This window comes from Pecten maximus, chromosome 13, assembly GCF_902652985.1.
Source record: "Pecten maximus chromosome 13, xPecMax1.1, whole genome shotgun sequence".
Classification (NCBI taxonomy): Eukaryota; Metazoa; Mollusca; class Bivalvia; order Pectinida; family Pectinidae; genus Pecten; species Pecten maximus.
This window is the reverse complement of record NC_047027.1, coordinates 25033806-25048339: the sequence shown is the minus strand read 5'-3', so window position 1 is coordinate 25048339 and position 14534 is coordinate 25033806. Positions and strand designations below refer to the sequence as shown.

The following is a 14534-nucleotide window of genomic DNA, read 5'->3' as shown; positions in this document are numbered from 1 at the left end:
TCAATTATTCTCTGTAGGTACTAAGAAAGCTCAAATCGTTGGGGAAAGACAAACTTTGCCCCAAAAATACGACCCATGACTTTACCTCCAGGGAGGTAAAAACCGTTTCAATGACCTATCGATTGTTGTCCGATTACCATGACAAATAGCGTATCAAGATACCGTACCTGGTATGAGGAAAAACGCAGAAACCACAACAAGGTGAATTGCCGATAAGTTGATTCCCTGCCACATATTGTTACTACTGTTCTCCTGATAATCGTGCTGTATATTGATAAACGTCTGCAGTGTCTCGGTCTATAACAACACTTAGGTAAAAGCCTTTTGACTGTGTGTAACATATACATCAAATCGTCGTTTGTTTGGAATACCCCGTCCCTATCCAGGCGACAACGTATCTTGATTTAAAGGGCGCATGCTGACATTAACACCTGTCACAATGCACGATTTAACACCGTTTTGATTTTTTTAGTTCTCTTGGGCTATATGAAGTCATCAGTCGGAAAGTTTGCTGATTTGCTTGCACCTTATAAAGAGATGTTTAGCCTAACTGTGCAATCATGGTTGTATGTTGTGGTACCAGATAATTGGTATTGTTTTTAATCTTAGAAAATTCAAGTTTTAATGTCTTATTTTAGTGACAACGGTGAAGCATATGTATACCAGTGTACCAATGTACATGTACCACACCGCAGCCAACAACACGTAAGCTATACCTCCTACTAAGCGATACCGTTGGGTTAAACGTTGTACACATATCTACACGGCCTTACCATGTCTCCCTTATCAACCACAAATAGGAGGGTACGCAGTACGCCAGCTCAAATAGGGGTCGTTTTGACTGTTGTTACTCCCCATCTGATAAGGTATATGACTAAAATGTCTTTCATATAAAAGCAGTAAACATGAACGCATTTTGAATAATTTTAATTCCCTCAAATAGAAACATATAGATACTCAAAATGTCCACTAAACCTATAGTTTATAACGTACAAATAGTGACAACATTTGGACGACGGCGGCTATAGAAATAAAAATAATCATAACCGGTACGAGGTTTTAGTATTCTTGTTTGTCCTCGGAAAGTCCATCGTAAGAATATAGCATTAACATATTTAACAAGAAATAATTTTAGATTGCAAAACTATAACACTGTGATACATCATAATAACCTTTTTATTAGCAATTGTCCAAAACAGATCATTCGTTGGTGATTATTTTCTTCAGTTATCTGTTTTTTACTGATAAAAAATGTTATCGGTTAATTGGTTATTGATTGATTGATGGTCGGTTGATTGTTGATTTACGGTTGCCGACTGACCGGAAAATTTGAAATTTTAGCTGAGAAAGTCGTAATTGGTTCTGACAAGCAAATAATTACCTAATGCAAGAAAATCAACACCAATGAACTTGATAAAAATAGACATTTCTAATATAGCCGACAGTTATGCATTCACCTACACGGACACCTAGATAGATAGAGGCCATCCCAGAATATTTTGTTATGCGGCTATACAGATGAATCATGTAAGATCCCGGTTTAAAATCACGTGTTATACTGCTACAAAAGTATTTAGAACATATTTGTATAACACACAGGGGCATGACACAAATTTCGAGTACATGGCCTATAAATACTCTCCAAAACACACATGTATTTATAAACTAGTGTGCAGTAATGATATATGATTTAATGAATTATTTTGTGTACAGAATAGGATATCTCAACCTGCGGTATTATGAACCTATATTTTACAGCATTAAAATTTCCCTCGAGGGATGCATTCTCTTATTGCTTATAAAACGCATCTCGATCTGGTTTGATTACAGCTTCATTAGCTGATTTGAGTTTTCCATTACCACGAATCGAATAATGTAACATCTCTTGTATATAGTGTACTATTTCTTGCCTATTGTATATTATAAATAGTCTACGAAAGAATAACCTTGGGAGGTTTTGGATAGGTGGAATGTGTCCTGATCGAATATTATGATTAAGATCTTTCCTAATCTGTGACTATCACAAATATACAAAGACATAAACGATCAGTGAACTATGAGGTACATTAGTTTTGTTCTTCAGTGTTTTATCATACACCTAATATCTACCTGTTGGTCATGCTGTTTATTGATATTTGTATTAGAAAATACTAGTTACATGTATGCGTTAGTTTGTGAGATAATTTGAAACACCTTAGGATGCATTTACACTGAACCAATCCGCCTTCGGCTGTGTTGCCAGAGGACTGCATGTTAAGTATTGTATTGCACGTAGGTAATAAATCAAAAATGAGAATATTTTAGAAAAGGTCGCCTGTTAAATGATGTAACAAATATAATGGCAATATCGATATACTGGAATGTCAAAATTATTATTAGCAAATAGAAAATATGAAAGTATTGATTTACAGAGCCCTAGTTAAAGGTGTTCTGAAAATCGTTGTAGGTAAGTTAAGAAATATATTAGGTAGCAAGTCCACCAATTTGGTTCTCAAACCAACTTCTCAAATCCAGAAGGAAGATCAAACATGGTTTCCAATATCTAGTTGGATTTAATTGCTAGAAACATTGACATTATTATGTATCAACAAGAAAACCTTTGATTTTAAACAGATTTACACTGAAATAAAGCATTTTCCCATATCTGCCATAACTGTGTAGTAATATTTACAGCGGCAAATAGTATTTCCTAACAAAGTCATCGTGTACGCTTTTTGTAGAGACACAGCTTGCCTAACACATCTCCCTGCTTAATATAATGAAACGGTTGTTTTGTTTAAAATATGTGATCAACGGAAACTGTACAGATAAATCAAACTTAGACGACCCTTGATTCCCACCTACCATTTTGTTAGAATGATCCCCACCTCTTTTTTCTTTGCTATTGTTTACTAGGTGTACATTACTAGTGTACACAATATTATACATACCTACTCTGAAAATGTATGTTATGAACGGTAAATTCACAGAAATATGTTACATACATGTTTATTGGACTATGGAGAAAAGCAAAGCTCCATTTTTATCGGATACGGCCTATATTTAATTTACATTTTAACTTGATATAGTAACATGTGTATATAGGACTCGATACGATTCATTAAGTATTTTTTTTGTCATTCTATAATATTGATTGTCCAAACTGTCGAAACTGCAAAGATGCTCAATTCAATCGCACACTCGCGCGATACAATCGCACATCGCACAATTTTTCACACAATTCTGAAGGAAGTGCTGAGATATTTTGGTGCGTAGTTCGATCTTATAACATTATCAACTCCCAACGTTACCAATTAATGTCATCGAATTATCAAATAATAAAACAAGAATGATGTATCAATACAATGTTTATTAGTGTACTTTTTGAACATAGGAATATATAAGAAAAATAAAAACCTTGATCAAATATATGTACACATTCAATATAATTTAGCATACCTCATGTTTATAAGAGACCAACCAACCAATTGTTTTCCCATAGACTTTAGTGTTAACGTTTTGGAGTATTTCATTCAAATTCTTGAATTCAGTATGACAATTATGGTTTATAACAAACGTTTAGGGTCTGATATACCACCTAATCAAAAAAAAAGTTGGGTCCTTCAGCTCAAATTTTCTCCAGGGTAGTCATTTTGAAAATGGGTGAATTTCGCAGTAAAAATTCTCGAAAATCTTAAATGTTTACCTGCTAATTGTTATTACCTGAACTTTTGGGGGAAATATCAATCGGACTTACAAAATTAATATCAACATTTCTTATTGATCGTTATCTATCAGGCTGCATATCTATTTCCTCGCTTCATAACATACTGGCCAATCAGTGGCTGCCAGACATGTTATCCTTGGCTCAACTTTCTATACACAGGGGCTGTTTCAAAAATCTATTTTCTCAATTGGTTGGGTGTTCCCTATAACAGTGAGGTATCGGCCTGTGATTAGCCGAATCGCATCATGTGACCCGAAATAAAACACCATAATATTATTTCATTGAGCCATGTGAGCCAGTGAAATGAAACATCATATCTAACTGGAGCAATATGTCGACACTACTATTTCTGTTGCATAGAGTTGTCTTCCTTCAAGTTGTTTACAAATGGTAGACGAACAGACTTTATAATAACAATATTTCAAATCCTCAGTTCAATATTGAGTATCAATAAACAATTGATGGCCTTGGATACAGGGTAATACGAAGGTTTGCTTACTCTCAGCTCTGAAATTTCCCTCGGGCAAGCCTCCATTCAAAATGATCTGTGGGTTAACAAACCTTCATATTACCCTGCATCCAAGAATATAAATGCATAATTTGGGTATGGGAAATTATTCAGAATACAATGTATGTTATATGTATCCACATTCCACTTTTCAACTGATACTATTTTTCTATTTCAACACAAAAAAAAGAGATAATACGCAGAATTTAAAACACTCTGTGAAAACCAAACTGCATTGCTAGTGAAACTTGATTTCGTTTTAGTAGCAGACCGAAAACGCTGCAATGCTACTTTTATAATGTCTAAAAAGGATAAAGAAAATCACTTAATAACAGGGTTTATTTTAGAAATGTGTCACTGTAGTATGTAATATTGTTTATCAATAACCTTTTATCCCAATACAAGATTGGAAATAATAAGTTTACATCACTTAAAGATAGTTATTTTAATGAGGCAAGCAATATTACAAATTTAATATTATTATTCTAATAAAATGTTTATTCATCCAACATTATACATTATATACACATTATTGGCACAATCATTTGGTTTGAAGCACCACACATTTCATAAGTTGAAAACACCTTCAATTTGATAACAATTCTTATTTTGTTTTAACCAAGTTCTGTAATTTTGCATATTCCATGGCGACAAGTAAAGATTGCATACAATTATTACATATGAATATGCATGTGTAAAGTTGAATATTCAAAATACATACATTCAATAATTCAACAATGTAACAAACAGTCTATTGAGCTTTATTGGAATATTCGTATAAATGTATGTTATCCTGAATTATTGGTTAAGCTTTCTCTTATTCTTCTGGTACATAATTCCAGAATTGCACTAGATAAACTTTAGCACTTTAAAGATATGGTGGTTATTTCTGTTTAAAGGAAAATAAAACATATTAAATAAGATACATATATGATGTCTATAGTTTGCAAAGCTCTCCTGTATTTAAGGTCATTTTCAACATTTATTTAATTATACCAAATTGCTGCTCCTTTTTTCCCTCCTCAAGCAATTTTACTCCTGCTTTTTTTTAATATAATTTTTTTCGAACTTAAAGGGTAAAATATATGTTTGATACGATAATTATTTAATCGGCAGTGGTTTTGAAAGGACTGTCATTAGCATATACATGTCTGGTAGAGCTACACTTTTTTCACGTTGACATTTCCGATGCAACTTTGAGCCCTATGTGACCAGGTGCATCAATTTAATCTATTCCTACTCAGTTTCGTCCAAATAAAATAAAGACGTTGTTATTTTTAACTGTGAATATTATTTATACTTAAATGAATAATTTTCTCGCAATTTTTTTCTATAAGGCAGTGATTTCTTATAAGAAAACCTGTGTTTAAAATTGCTTTTAACCTCCCCCCCCCCCCCCCCCCCCCCCCCCCCCACACACACACACACACACACACACACTTTTTATATGCCTATCTTCTTGAGGTGAACCTTCTTCATCCAAAGTAAGTGCTGAGTCGTCAGCTTGTCATTATGCACTAAATATACATAGCAACACAGATAAAAGTAACCACGTCCTGTATGCATTAACGATACATACAATAGTATGATTGTTGTGATGAATCTTCACTTAGCGGGATATTTTTTTATGCAAATGAGCATTACATTGACACTACACACAGGCTACTGGCAATGTTTATTCTATCATCACTGAGACTTATTCAAGCACGGTCGTCAGCAGGTTGAAGATGTTACTTTTCAATCTGTACACGATTCACATACTATGTAACATGTGGTAAATCGCCTCTAAATGTTTTCACTTCAGTGTCGTTGTTTCCTCTTTCCACCAATGGCTGTATTGACATATGTTTCTTTTTCACCTGAATAGAATAGATAGCACATCCCATTCTTGCTGCACTTAACATATATCCAATATAATATAACAAATTAAGATACTTATATTGTGAATAACAGGAATATCATGTACAAAGATAAAAAGCCATATATGATTTTGCATATATAATTGTCTTTGCAAAGGCAATGGGAAATTATGATTCACTTCTTTGAATGTCAGATCGACAAAAACACCTCTTGTGTGTATCCTACTTAACGAACATGAAATCAAAACACAAGAAAATGTCATTAAAAGGTTACTTCGCTTATGATACAATTTCCCTTTAACTTGTATTCCTTTAATAAGTAAGCTTTTAAATCATTTCGAAAAACAAAACAAAGAAAAACAAATATTAAGACAGGGCCCAATATGGACGACGACTTACCAGCTGTTTGACTGTGAAGTTCATCATAGACGTTTGAAGCGGTGCGTCCCTGCAACGACTCGTACTGTCTGTCACTGTAATACAAATAGATAGTGCAACATAATACAGTAACTGCACGAAGGGTCCGGGAAAAAAATAAAGCGAAAAACATCATCGTTCTTTTTACTTTAAAACAAGGCAAATGTGAATGTTTACTTACCCGCCATTTCCTTCACTGACTGGATCGTTCTGGTAAACTAAAAGCACAAAAACAATGTGTAAAACATAAATTGGCATAAATAAACATGAACGGAACAATGATAATTTATATATGCAGATGCTCTTGTCATATGTTGAAAAATAAAAAGGAAATAAGTGAAATACACCCATCGGTCTAACAGTTCTTACACACATAACACAAGGAGGTTACTATATCAATGTAATGACAATAATCAATGAAATATTACTATATTTTATTAAATTGATAATACATTTTGTTAGATATGCATGTCCATGTGAACAGGACAATATACAAAAGTAAAGAAAAATATGGGGTCGTGATTTTGAATATGGATGTCATATTATTTTGAAATTGACAAATATTTACTTAATACTGCATTTGCTGAAATGAAAAGCGTACAGGCAATGCAAACAGAAAATTGTCTCACCATGATGATGTCCTCCAAGTTCAGAGTAGACGGACGCCTTGGCAACGTCATTTGTATCGAGTTGGTCATATAAAGATCTGGATCAGATGTGAATGACATTTAATCAAATGTTTTAGCCATATATTTTAACAAACTTCTATCAAGTGACCTACAGGGCCTGTATCACTTACCGAAATAGTTCAGTGATTATAAAAAGAGCATTACTATTTATTGTTATATACAAATAATGTTTTCCTGTTTGTGATTTGTCCCTAAGTTTCATACAATGCATTCAGCATTTTCTTTCACTAAAATATTTCCCGACAAGTTTTGTAGTCACATCGTTAAACAGAGTACATTTCAATCAAGAGACCCACAGAGCCTATATCGCTTACTTTGATATTGCAACTATTCTGAAAAACAAAAACAAACTAAAAAGTCCATGTATAGTTATACCACAAATACTTTTCCAGTTTAGAATCTGTCACAATAAGTCATATATTACAGTTACTATTTCCTTTTAACTAACATTTTAATTTCTTAGATTCTGAATTAATTGAAATATAAAATTAAAATGTACATTGATTTGATTCTTATTTTTTTTCTAACTTCATGTTTTCTATGCTAATGTTGTCTGTAAACTGTTCGGGTGAAATTGATAAACGTGTTTATTTATTAAGGCTTACCTTTCATTGTCTCTATGGGGTGTTCCGTCTGTAAATAGGATGGGACATATTTCGTTTAACACAAACGCTCAAAATATATTAGAACGAGAATCCAATTTTCCTTTAAACGCAGATGACATACGTATGTTTGCAACGATTATGAACTAGAAAACGGGATCTATCTTCGATTTTGAATATGCGAAAGGTTTGAATAATACGTATGACAAAATGTATAAGTTTGTTTACGTATTAAATTACATGAAGTATTTTCTGATGTTACCTCGTTCTGAGAGTTGAATATTCTGGAACTCTTTCTGTTCTGGAAGCTGCAACTTACTGAAAACAACGAATTGTTAATTATACTTATGATTTTGTGAAAACAATGACATTTGATTTTGATATCTAAAGGCGAATTCCTGACTGTCTTTAAATCGTGCATTTATACAAAAGAAATATTTAACTCATATAACCATACTAAAACGACTCCCTTTTATAGGAAGTCTGCACTTCTTTGATATGTGCACCAATATAAACAACGTTTCTTTCGTTCTAATGCGACTATGACTGTCGATGTAGCTTTTATCACGTACTTCAATGGGTGATGCATGGTTGATAGGTATGGGACAAATCGATCGCGCATGTATGTAACGTAACCACGCCGCTAATTGATAACTGTTAACATGGTAATTTGTGATTAATTTCAAATTTGATAGATTCATAACTTTAGTAGCCCTAGTTATATAGTAAATAGTCATATAGAGTTAATCGATATAAATAGGCCGCATTTACTTACCTAAAACACAGTTTTCTATTTCCTGCAAAAGATATTAAACAACCCATGACACTAAAGGATATCAAGTTTAGATCAATTATATACGGAGGTAGCAAATTTGATGCGCCATCAATAATTAATGAAGTAAAGTTATTGTAAATATTATGAATCATAATCAATTTATGATTGGCAGAGCTAATGAAAATCGCTGAAGAATATATACATGTATCATACTAGTGGCATGCAAAAACATTATACGGGCTAATTTATTAAATATCAATAGTATTATGTGTTGAATGTAAAAACGTACGTCTAAAAATAATCTCGAGTCCAACTGTAAACAAAAGCGTGACTACTCCTATGACCGCCAGCACAACTCCTGGTATATACATACTGTCAGTTCCACAGGCTCTTTCATGTACCTTGGAAACTAATGAGACGGTTATTACATGTATATTGGTATCATCAGTGCTATTTTTGTACTTTTCATTTTTTCATATCGCAGTTTCTTATGTAGGGCATTAAGTATATCTATCATTATATAACATAAACTTGCAATGAATTATTTATTATTCTTTTTTACTATGTGCAATAATCGAAATAATGAAAACATCGCATATGATTAATTCAAACTGAAGTTAGACATGAACTGTAAATTCATGATAGGATTTCACATTTTTTGTTCGTAAATTCGACATAAAGACATTCTATAACCACATTCAATAGCTCTCCTAATGAAACAGTGGAATAGTATTCGTTATTTTTCAAAGCAATACCATACCATTAGTAGATATTATATTTCCATTTCCTTGAGTAATAGTGTATTATATATATGTTCTGTTCTTTTTGATCTGGTGAGTTGTTGTTGCTACAGTTTTCGTATTGCTGACTGTTTTATCGTTATTTCTTAGGAATACTCGAAACTGGACATATTCAATATAGGTTTCAATTTAGTTTGCTATCCGTACTTTAACACATATCTTTAATCGTTTGTTACTCGTTCTTAATATCGAAAATGGTATTATAATTGTTCAAAGACATAGAACTAACATCGGACCAAAAGTCTCGGTAAGTTTCAATTGTATGTCTTGAGAAATAGCAATTACGCAATGATCGGTATACAAAAAATAAATTAATAAATTAGTTAATTAATTAAAAAATTCAAGATGAATTTTTTTCGGGTTTGAAATGGAGCATATACAGCTGGAAACAAGTAAACCAAAGAAAAACATATATATGTAGCTTCTGATAAATGAAGGTAAAAACAAAACAAGAACGGAAAAGATGAAATGATGCTTGGCTATGGTTAATCCTTAATCATATATGACATGTGTTACATTAATCCTTGAGGAACATGTCCCGTCTTGTTTGTACAAGTATGTTTTTCCTTCTAAAAATGGCACGGGTACCATTTCGTGATAACTTAGGAATAGAAAAAATATATTAAATACAGTACCTTGTGTTGTACAGTTGACGTCACGTTCAAAAGTTGAGTTTCCAAATTTGTTTACAGCAAACACCACGAAGAAATACTGTGTACCTGCAGTAAGACCAGATATAGAAATGATGGCTGTTCGGTGTTGTCCTGGATCGGGGGTATCAAGTTGTCTGTCTATAACAAATATGCCTTGTGTTCGGATTCTTTTTCCGACCACAAATGTTTGGGTAGATCCTCCATCGAAAGCCGATTTCCAACTCAGAATAGCTTGGTCTGCGGAAGGACAAATAGCTATGCCTTCGTAAGGAGGGTTAGGTTTTCCTGAAAAAAAAACAACAAAAAAACAATAATGTCGCCAGAGACCTCGTGGGGTAGGAGACGCCCTACAATGAAAGACGGTATGTCTTACCCGGACTGTTCGAACATATTAATGACAAAGTCAAAGTTCCCAACCAACATAACTTATCAAGATTTACGGAATAGAAAATTGATCGTAATGAAAATGCATTTACTCTTATCATTAGGTTCAATTCAGTTTCCATGTTTGCTTGTGATACCTTTATACAGATATTATCAAGTAGGGCCAAATAACATGCATACATAATACGTGTAATGGACATATGTACATGTACAGGGTTATAACATATATCTAAATATGATGAAATAATCCCTTAGCTGACAGACGACATGATGACTGTTGATATCGTCTTTCTGCTTAAGAGAGGAAGACTTGTTTTTTTATCATATTGATGTTTTTTTATCATTTCTAGTTATATGACTCATTTTGCTTTCTTAATTGGGTAAGAATTTTCCAAAGAATCATGGCATGATCATGTTAACTAGGATCCGTGTACACCTATTCTAACGTCACATGCACGATTCGGTAACCTTGGCAACAGGTAAGTACAACAACATATATTTGAGTCTTCACAAAAGAAAACTGCCGATAACCGTGCCGTAACTAAAATAGAAAAAATGGTAGACAATGCCACTGGAAATCTAGGTGTTGTAGCCCACAGTAACGGTAAATCAATAAGCTTCAAAATAATGCGAATATATACATAATTTTACAATACATGTATATTCCAGCTGAAAAATTATTTATCAGACGTTAAATTTCGAAATGAAAAGTAATATATAGCTTGGTCAATTATGTACGTTGAATTGAATAAGAATTCGTCTCGCAAAAAATGGAATTTGCAAAGGATGATGCAATACAGATTATATTTAAGATTGCAGCATGTATTTTATTAAATGTTCAAGTGTAAAGGCTAAACCTACATGTACATGCATGTGCTTGCAGTGTGGGCACTCTTGGCTTTATTTGTTTTTCCCTATATGGTGTAAAAATTCGATCCACGATATTCTTACGTTTAAACTAAGGTACATGCGTGTAATAACTGTATATATATCATCGTTAATGAGACAAACCTCTTCAAATAATATCGTAAGTTCGAAGATTTTTTTCAAATAGTCTAATTGTTTTCCGGACAATATGCGGCTGTGATATTGACAGGGTAGGCTAAATATGAATGTTTTATGGTAGTCGTTAATAGCATACGCCATGTCAGTTTGGATAAATATATTTCTATGTCGATTGACGTGTTTTCTATCAATGTCGTTTTCACAGTACACAGCACCTGCCATATATTTTTTAACGTTTTATACGCAGGCTTGTGGTTTGTGCTATCTATAAGTATGCTGTTGGTTTATACCCTTATGTTAGGCACAGTATACCTTTTCATGAAATATCGATCAAAAAACTATCTAAAAATGATTATCTTGACTTATGCAATGCATCATATAAACCTTACCCTGTGCTTCCACTGAAAAGTTAATCCTTCCACTTCCCTGACTGTTTGTGGCTGTGACAATATATGTTCCGTATATGTCTTCGTGCATGTGTTTACGAATCCCCATCGACAATGCTGACAGGTTCATCCTATCAAATGCATTCCGTATGATGAAATTGTCTGTTCCGTTTTTAAGTTCATCTGTGGTTTTATTAGCGACGTCTTGAAATGTCCACATGAAACTTGGTTCTGGATTAGCTAGGAACATAGCAGTAAGAGTCAGGTCATCTGAGGTAGTTAGACCAAACCTATGATTACCATTTACTCTGGGATCTTCACGTGGCTTACCTAAAAATAGCAATTGATGAAATATGAGTTATATAAATAATATTGCTAGAATTTGATACAATAAATCAGTTTTATTTGTGGCGTGCTGGCTATGTGAATATTAATATCCTTTTAAATATATCCATTATAGTTAAAATGCAATCAACTTTAGTACGATATGTTCTCATGTACAAAAATCTCGTTAATGTTTTGGTATATCTTGATGAAGTACTAAACCAATTGCATGTTTTATCGTGACGTCCTTCCATTAACGGGGCAGTGTAGAATTGATTGGAAATGAAATCACCAGTTAATTTCAATGATGTACGTTAATTTCATAAAACAACTCTTAAATGAATAAATTGATGATGCATATCAATCAGCTATGTGTTCCTGCTACATTAGGTTTATTTATGATATATACACAAAACAGCTTTGTCGTGTTTATGTGCGTGTGTGTACTTTTGTATGTGTGTTTGTTCTTAATTTCAATCAGTCTTGTTAACTAAGCTAATATATAGAGGATATTGAACGGTTTCCCGTTTAATATAACATGTGTTTCACGAGTATGACAGAATATCGATATTTTCACGAGTGCGAAATATTCTGTCATACGAGTGAAATATATGTTTTATTTAACGGAAAATCATTCAATTTTCTTTTTTTATTGCATTTTATCAACTTTAAAATAAAATTAAAAACATCGAAAAATTAATAGTGTCAAATAAATACGGGAATAAGTAATGACGTCATCTCTTTATGACGTTACTCCACGTCAACTTGACGGCGCTATTTCGAAATGACTGATCAACTCAATTTAGCAAAATAACCAATTGATCTATCTCCGCTTCGATTAGAAAATTGGCAAGTTTCAACGAGTTGAATACAAAGGTCCGCTCGGATTTATCAAAAACGGAAAACATATATTTTTACTGAGAAACTTATATTTCCACTGCAAAATCTTATATTTTCACTGCTCATCGCTGCAGCGAAAATACAAGTTTTATTAGTTTGGTAAATTTCTATATTTCACTGGCAAAAATGCAATAAAGAGAAGATCTGAATGCCTGGATTGTAGGGTCTTATTATAGGATAAAACCTTAGTATACCCGGAGAAAACACGCACTGTCGGACTGAAGCTCACCCCTGCTGCTTCAACGAACCGATCTATTTCAGACAATGATTCAACTGGAGCATCTATTAGCATTGTTGGAAGCTTATAGTAGTGTATGTTGTGTGATGATGAGAAGAAAAAAAATAATCTCAGGTTGAAAGCATATTTAACTTACACAGAACGTTGACATATATATCCCTGGTGACCGCTGTATTAGAGACACTGTTTCTGACAGAACAGGTGTAGAGTCCGGTGTCCAGACAGTCAGCGTTAGTCAGGGTGTAGGTACTCTCCAGGACGTCTGGGGTGGTCAGTAGAACTGTGTTGTTGGCTTTATAGAACCACTGTATTGTGGACGGAGGGGAACTCTTCACCGAACAGACCAGAGATATGCTGCTGCCCTCTGTCAGAGTTCTGTCTCCCGTTTTAAAGCTAAGATCTAATATGTTTGGAGGAACTGGAAAATAAGATACACAAATATCAGCATATTTTGATATAAAATTATAAGTATACGAACATCGTGTATATCATACCAATTTCAAACCAAGATACTGAAATCAAAATTATTGACTTGAGTGACGGTATATTAGCAAACTTATACATATACTTACAGTGTACAGAGACACTAGTTGTTATAGTCGACTCCCCGACAACATTCCTAGCAGTACACCTGTACGTCCTCGTGTTCTGATCTGTCCAGTTGTCCCAGTGACAACACAGGTGAGACAGTAAAGTTGGTGTTGTCCGGTCGTGTCCAGACAAAGGTACAGCCAGGTCTACAGTCCGCTGTACAGGTGATGTCCGGTAACGTGTCCCCCTCTGTCCTGGTGTAGGTAGTGTCCGACGGGGACAGCGCTATGGAGGTACCGGGGCCGTCTAAAATAACATACTGTTTAACAGCGGCGAGTTGAAAACAACAACAACATTTTTATATCAGAAGCACTAGGTGGCGCTGCTGGGGGTGACTTTGACTATAACAGTAACTGTACATGCATAGTAAATGCATGTATACTTGTCATAAATGCAATTTCCAATATAATTCTGCATGGATTTCGCGCAGCCACATTCCTGAATTGGTCTACTTTCCCCAATTAAATTTAGTTGAAGACTCGTTATTCCCTGTATAATGATCCGGTTCAGCCTTGCCGACGTAGAAAATTTCGAAGGAATCGGTCACAGCTGGATTGATGATGTCATAAGAGGTTTCAAACTGTATAATTTCATGGTCGTTATAATTTTATACTTTTTTCGAATTGCCTATAGAATGTTTTTTTTTTTTTTTATGCAGATATTTTTTTTTAAACATGCTATATCAAACAATATTTTT

General features: G+C 33.8%; 1 protein-coding gene across 1 annotated transcript; it reads right to left on the bottom strand.

Moving 5' to 3' along the window:
* Positions 1-5659: 5659 nt before the first annotated feature.
* Positions 5660-13861, bottom strand: LOC117341182. The gene is made up of 12 exons (XM_033903028.1): positions 13819-13861; positions 13383-13664; positions 11788-12114; positions 9992-10294; positions 8846-8965; positions 8557-8578; positions 8044-8099; positions 7785-7812; positions 7120-7196; positions 6672-6708; positions 6473-6546; positions 5660-6073 (listed from the first exon to the last, which is right to left on the bottom strand). The coding sequence occupies exons 3-12, from the start codon at positions 12032-12034 to the stop codon at positions 6015-6017; spliced, it is 1023 nt and encodes a 340-aa protein (XP_033758919.1). The 5' UTR covers positions 12035-12114; positions 13383-13664; positions 13819-13861; the 3' UTR covers positions 5660-6014.
* Positions 13862-14534: the final 673 nt, after the last annotated feature.

What these genes read in the sequence shown, in the direction of transcription:
- LOC117341182 (XM_033903028.1), bottom strand. Translation starts at nt 12,034, where the DNA reads ATGTTCCTAGCTAATCCAGAACCAAGTTTCATGTGGACATTTCAAGAC. An exon ending in CGTCAACTGTACAACACAAG is followed by an intron (nt 8,966 to 9,991) that starts GTACTGTATTTA and finishes CCGTCTCATTAG; the next exon opens with TTTCCAAGGTACATGAAAGA. An exon ending in TATTCAACTCTCAGAACGAG is followed by an intron (nt 7,813 to 8,043) that starts GTAACATCAGAA and finishes TCCTATTTACAG; the next exon opens with ACGGAACACCCCATAGAGAC.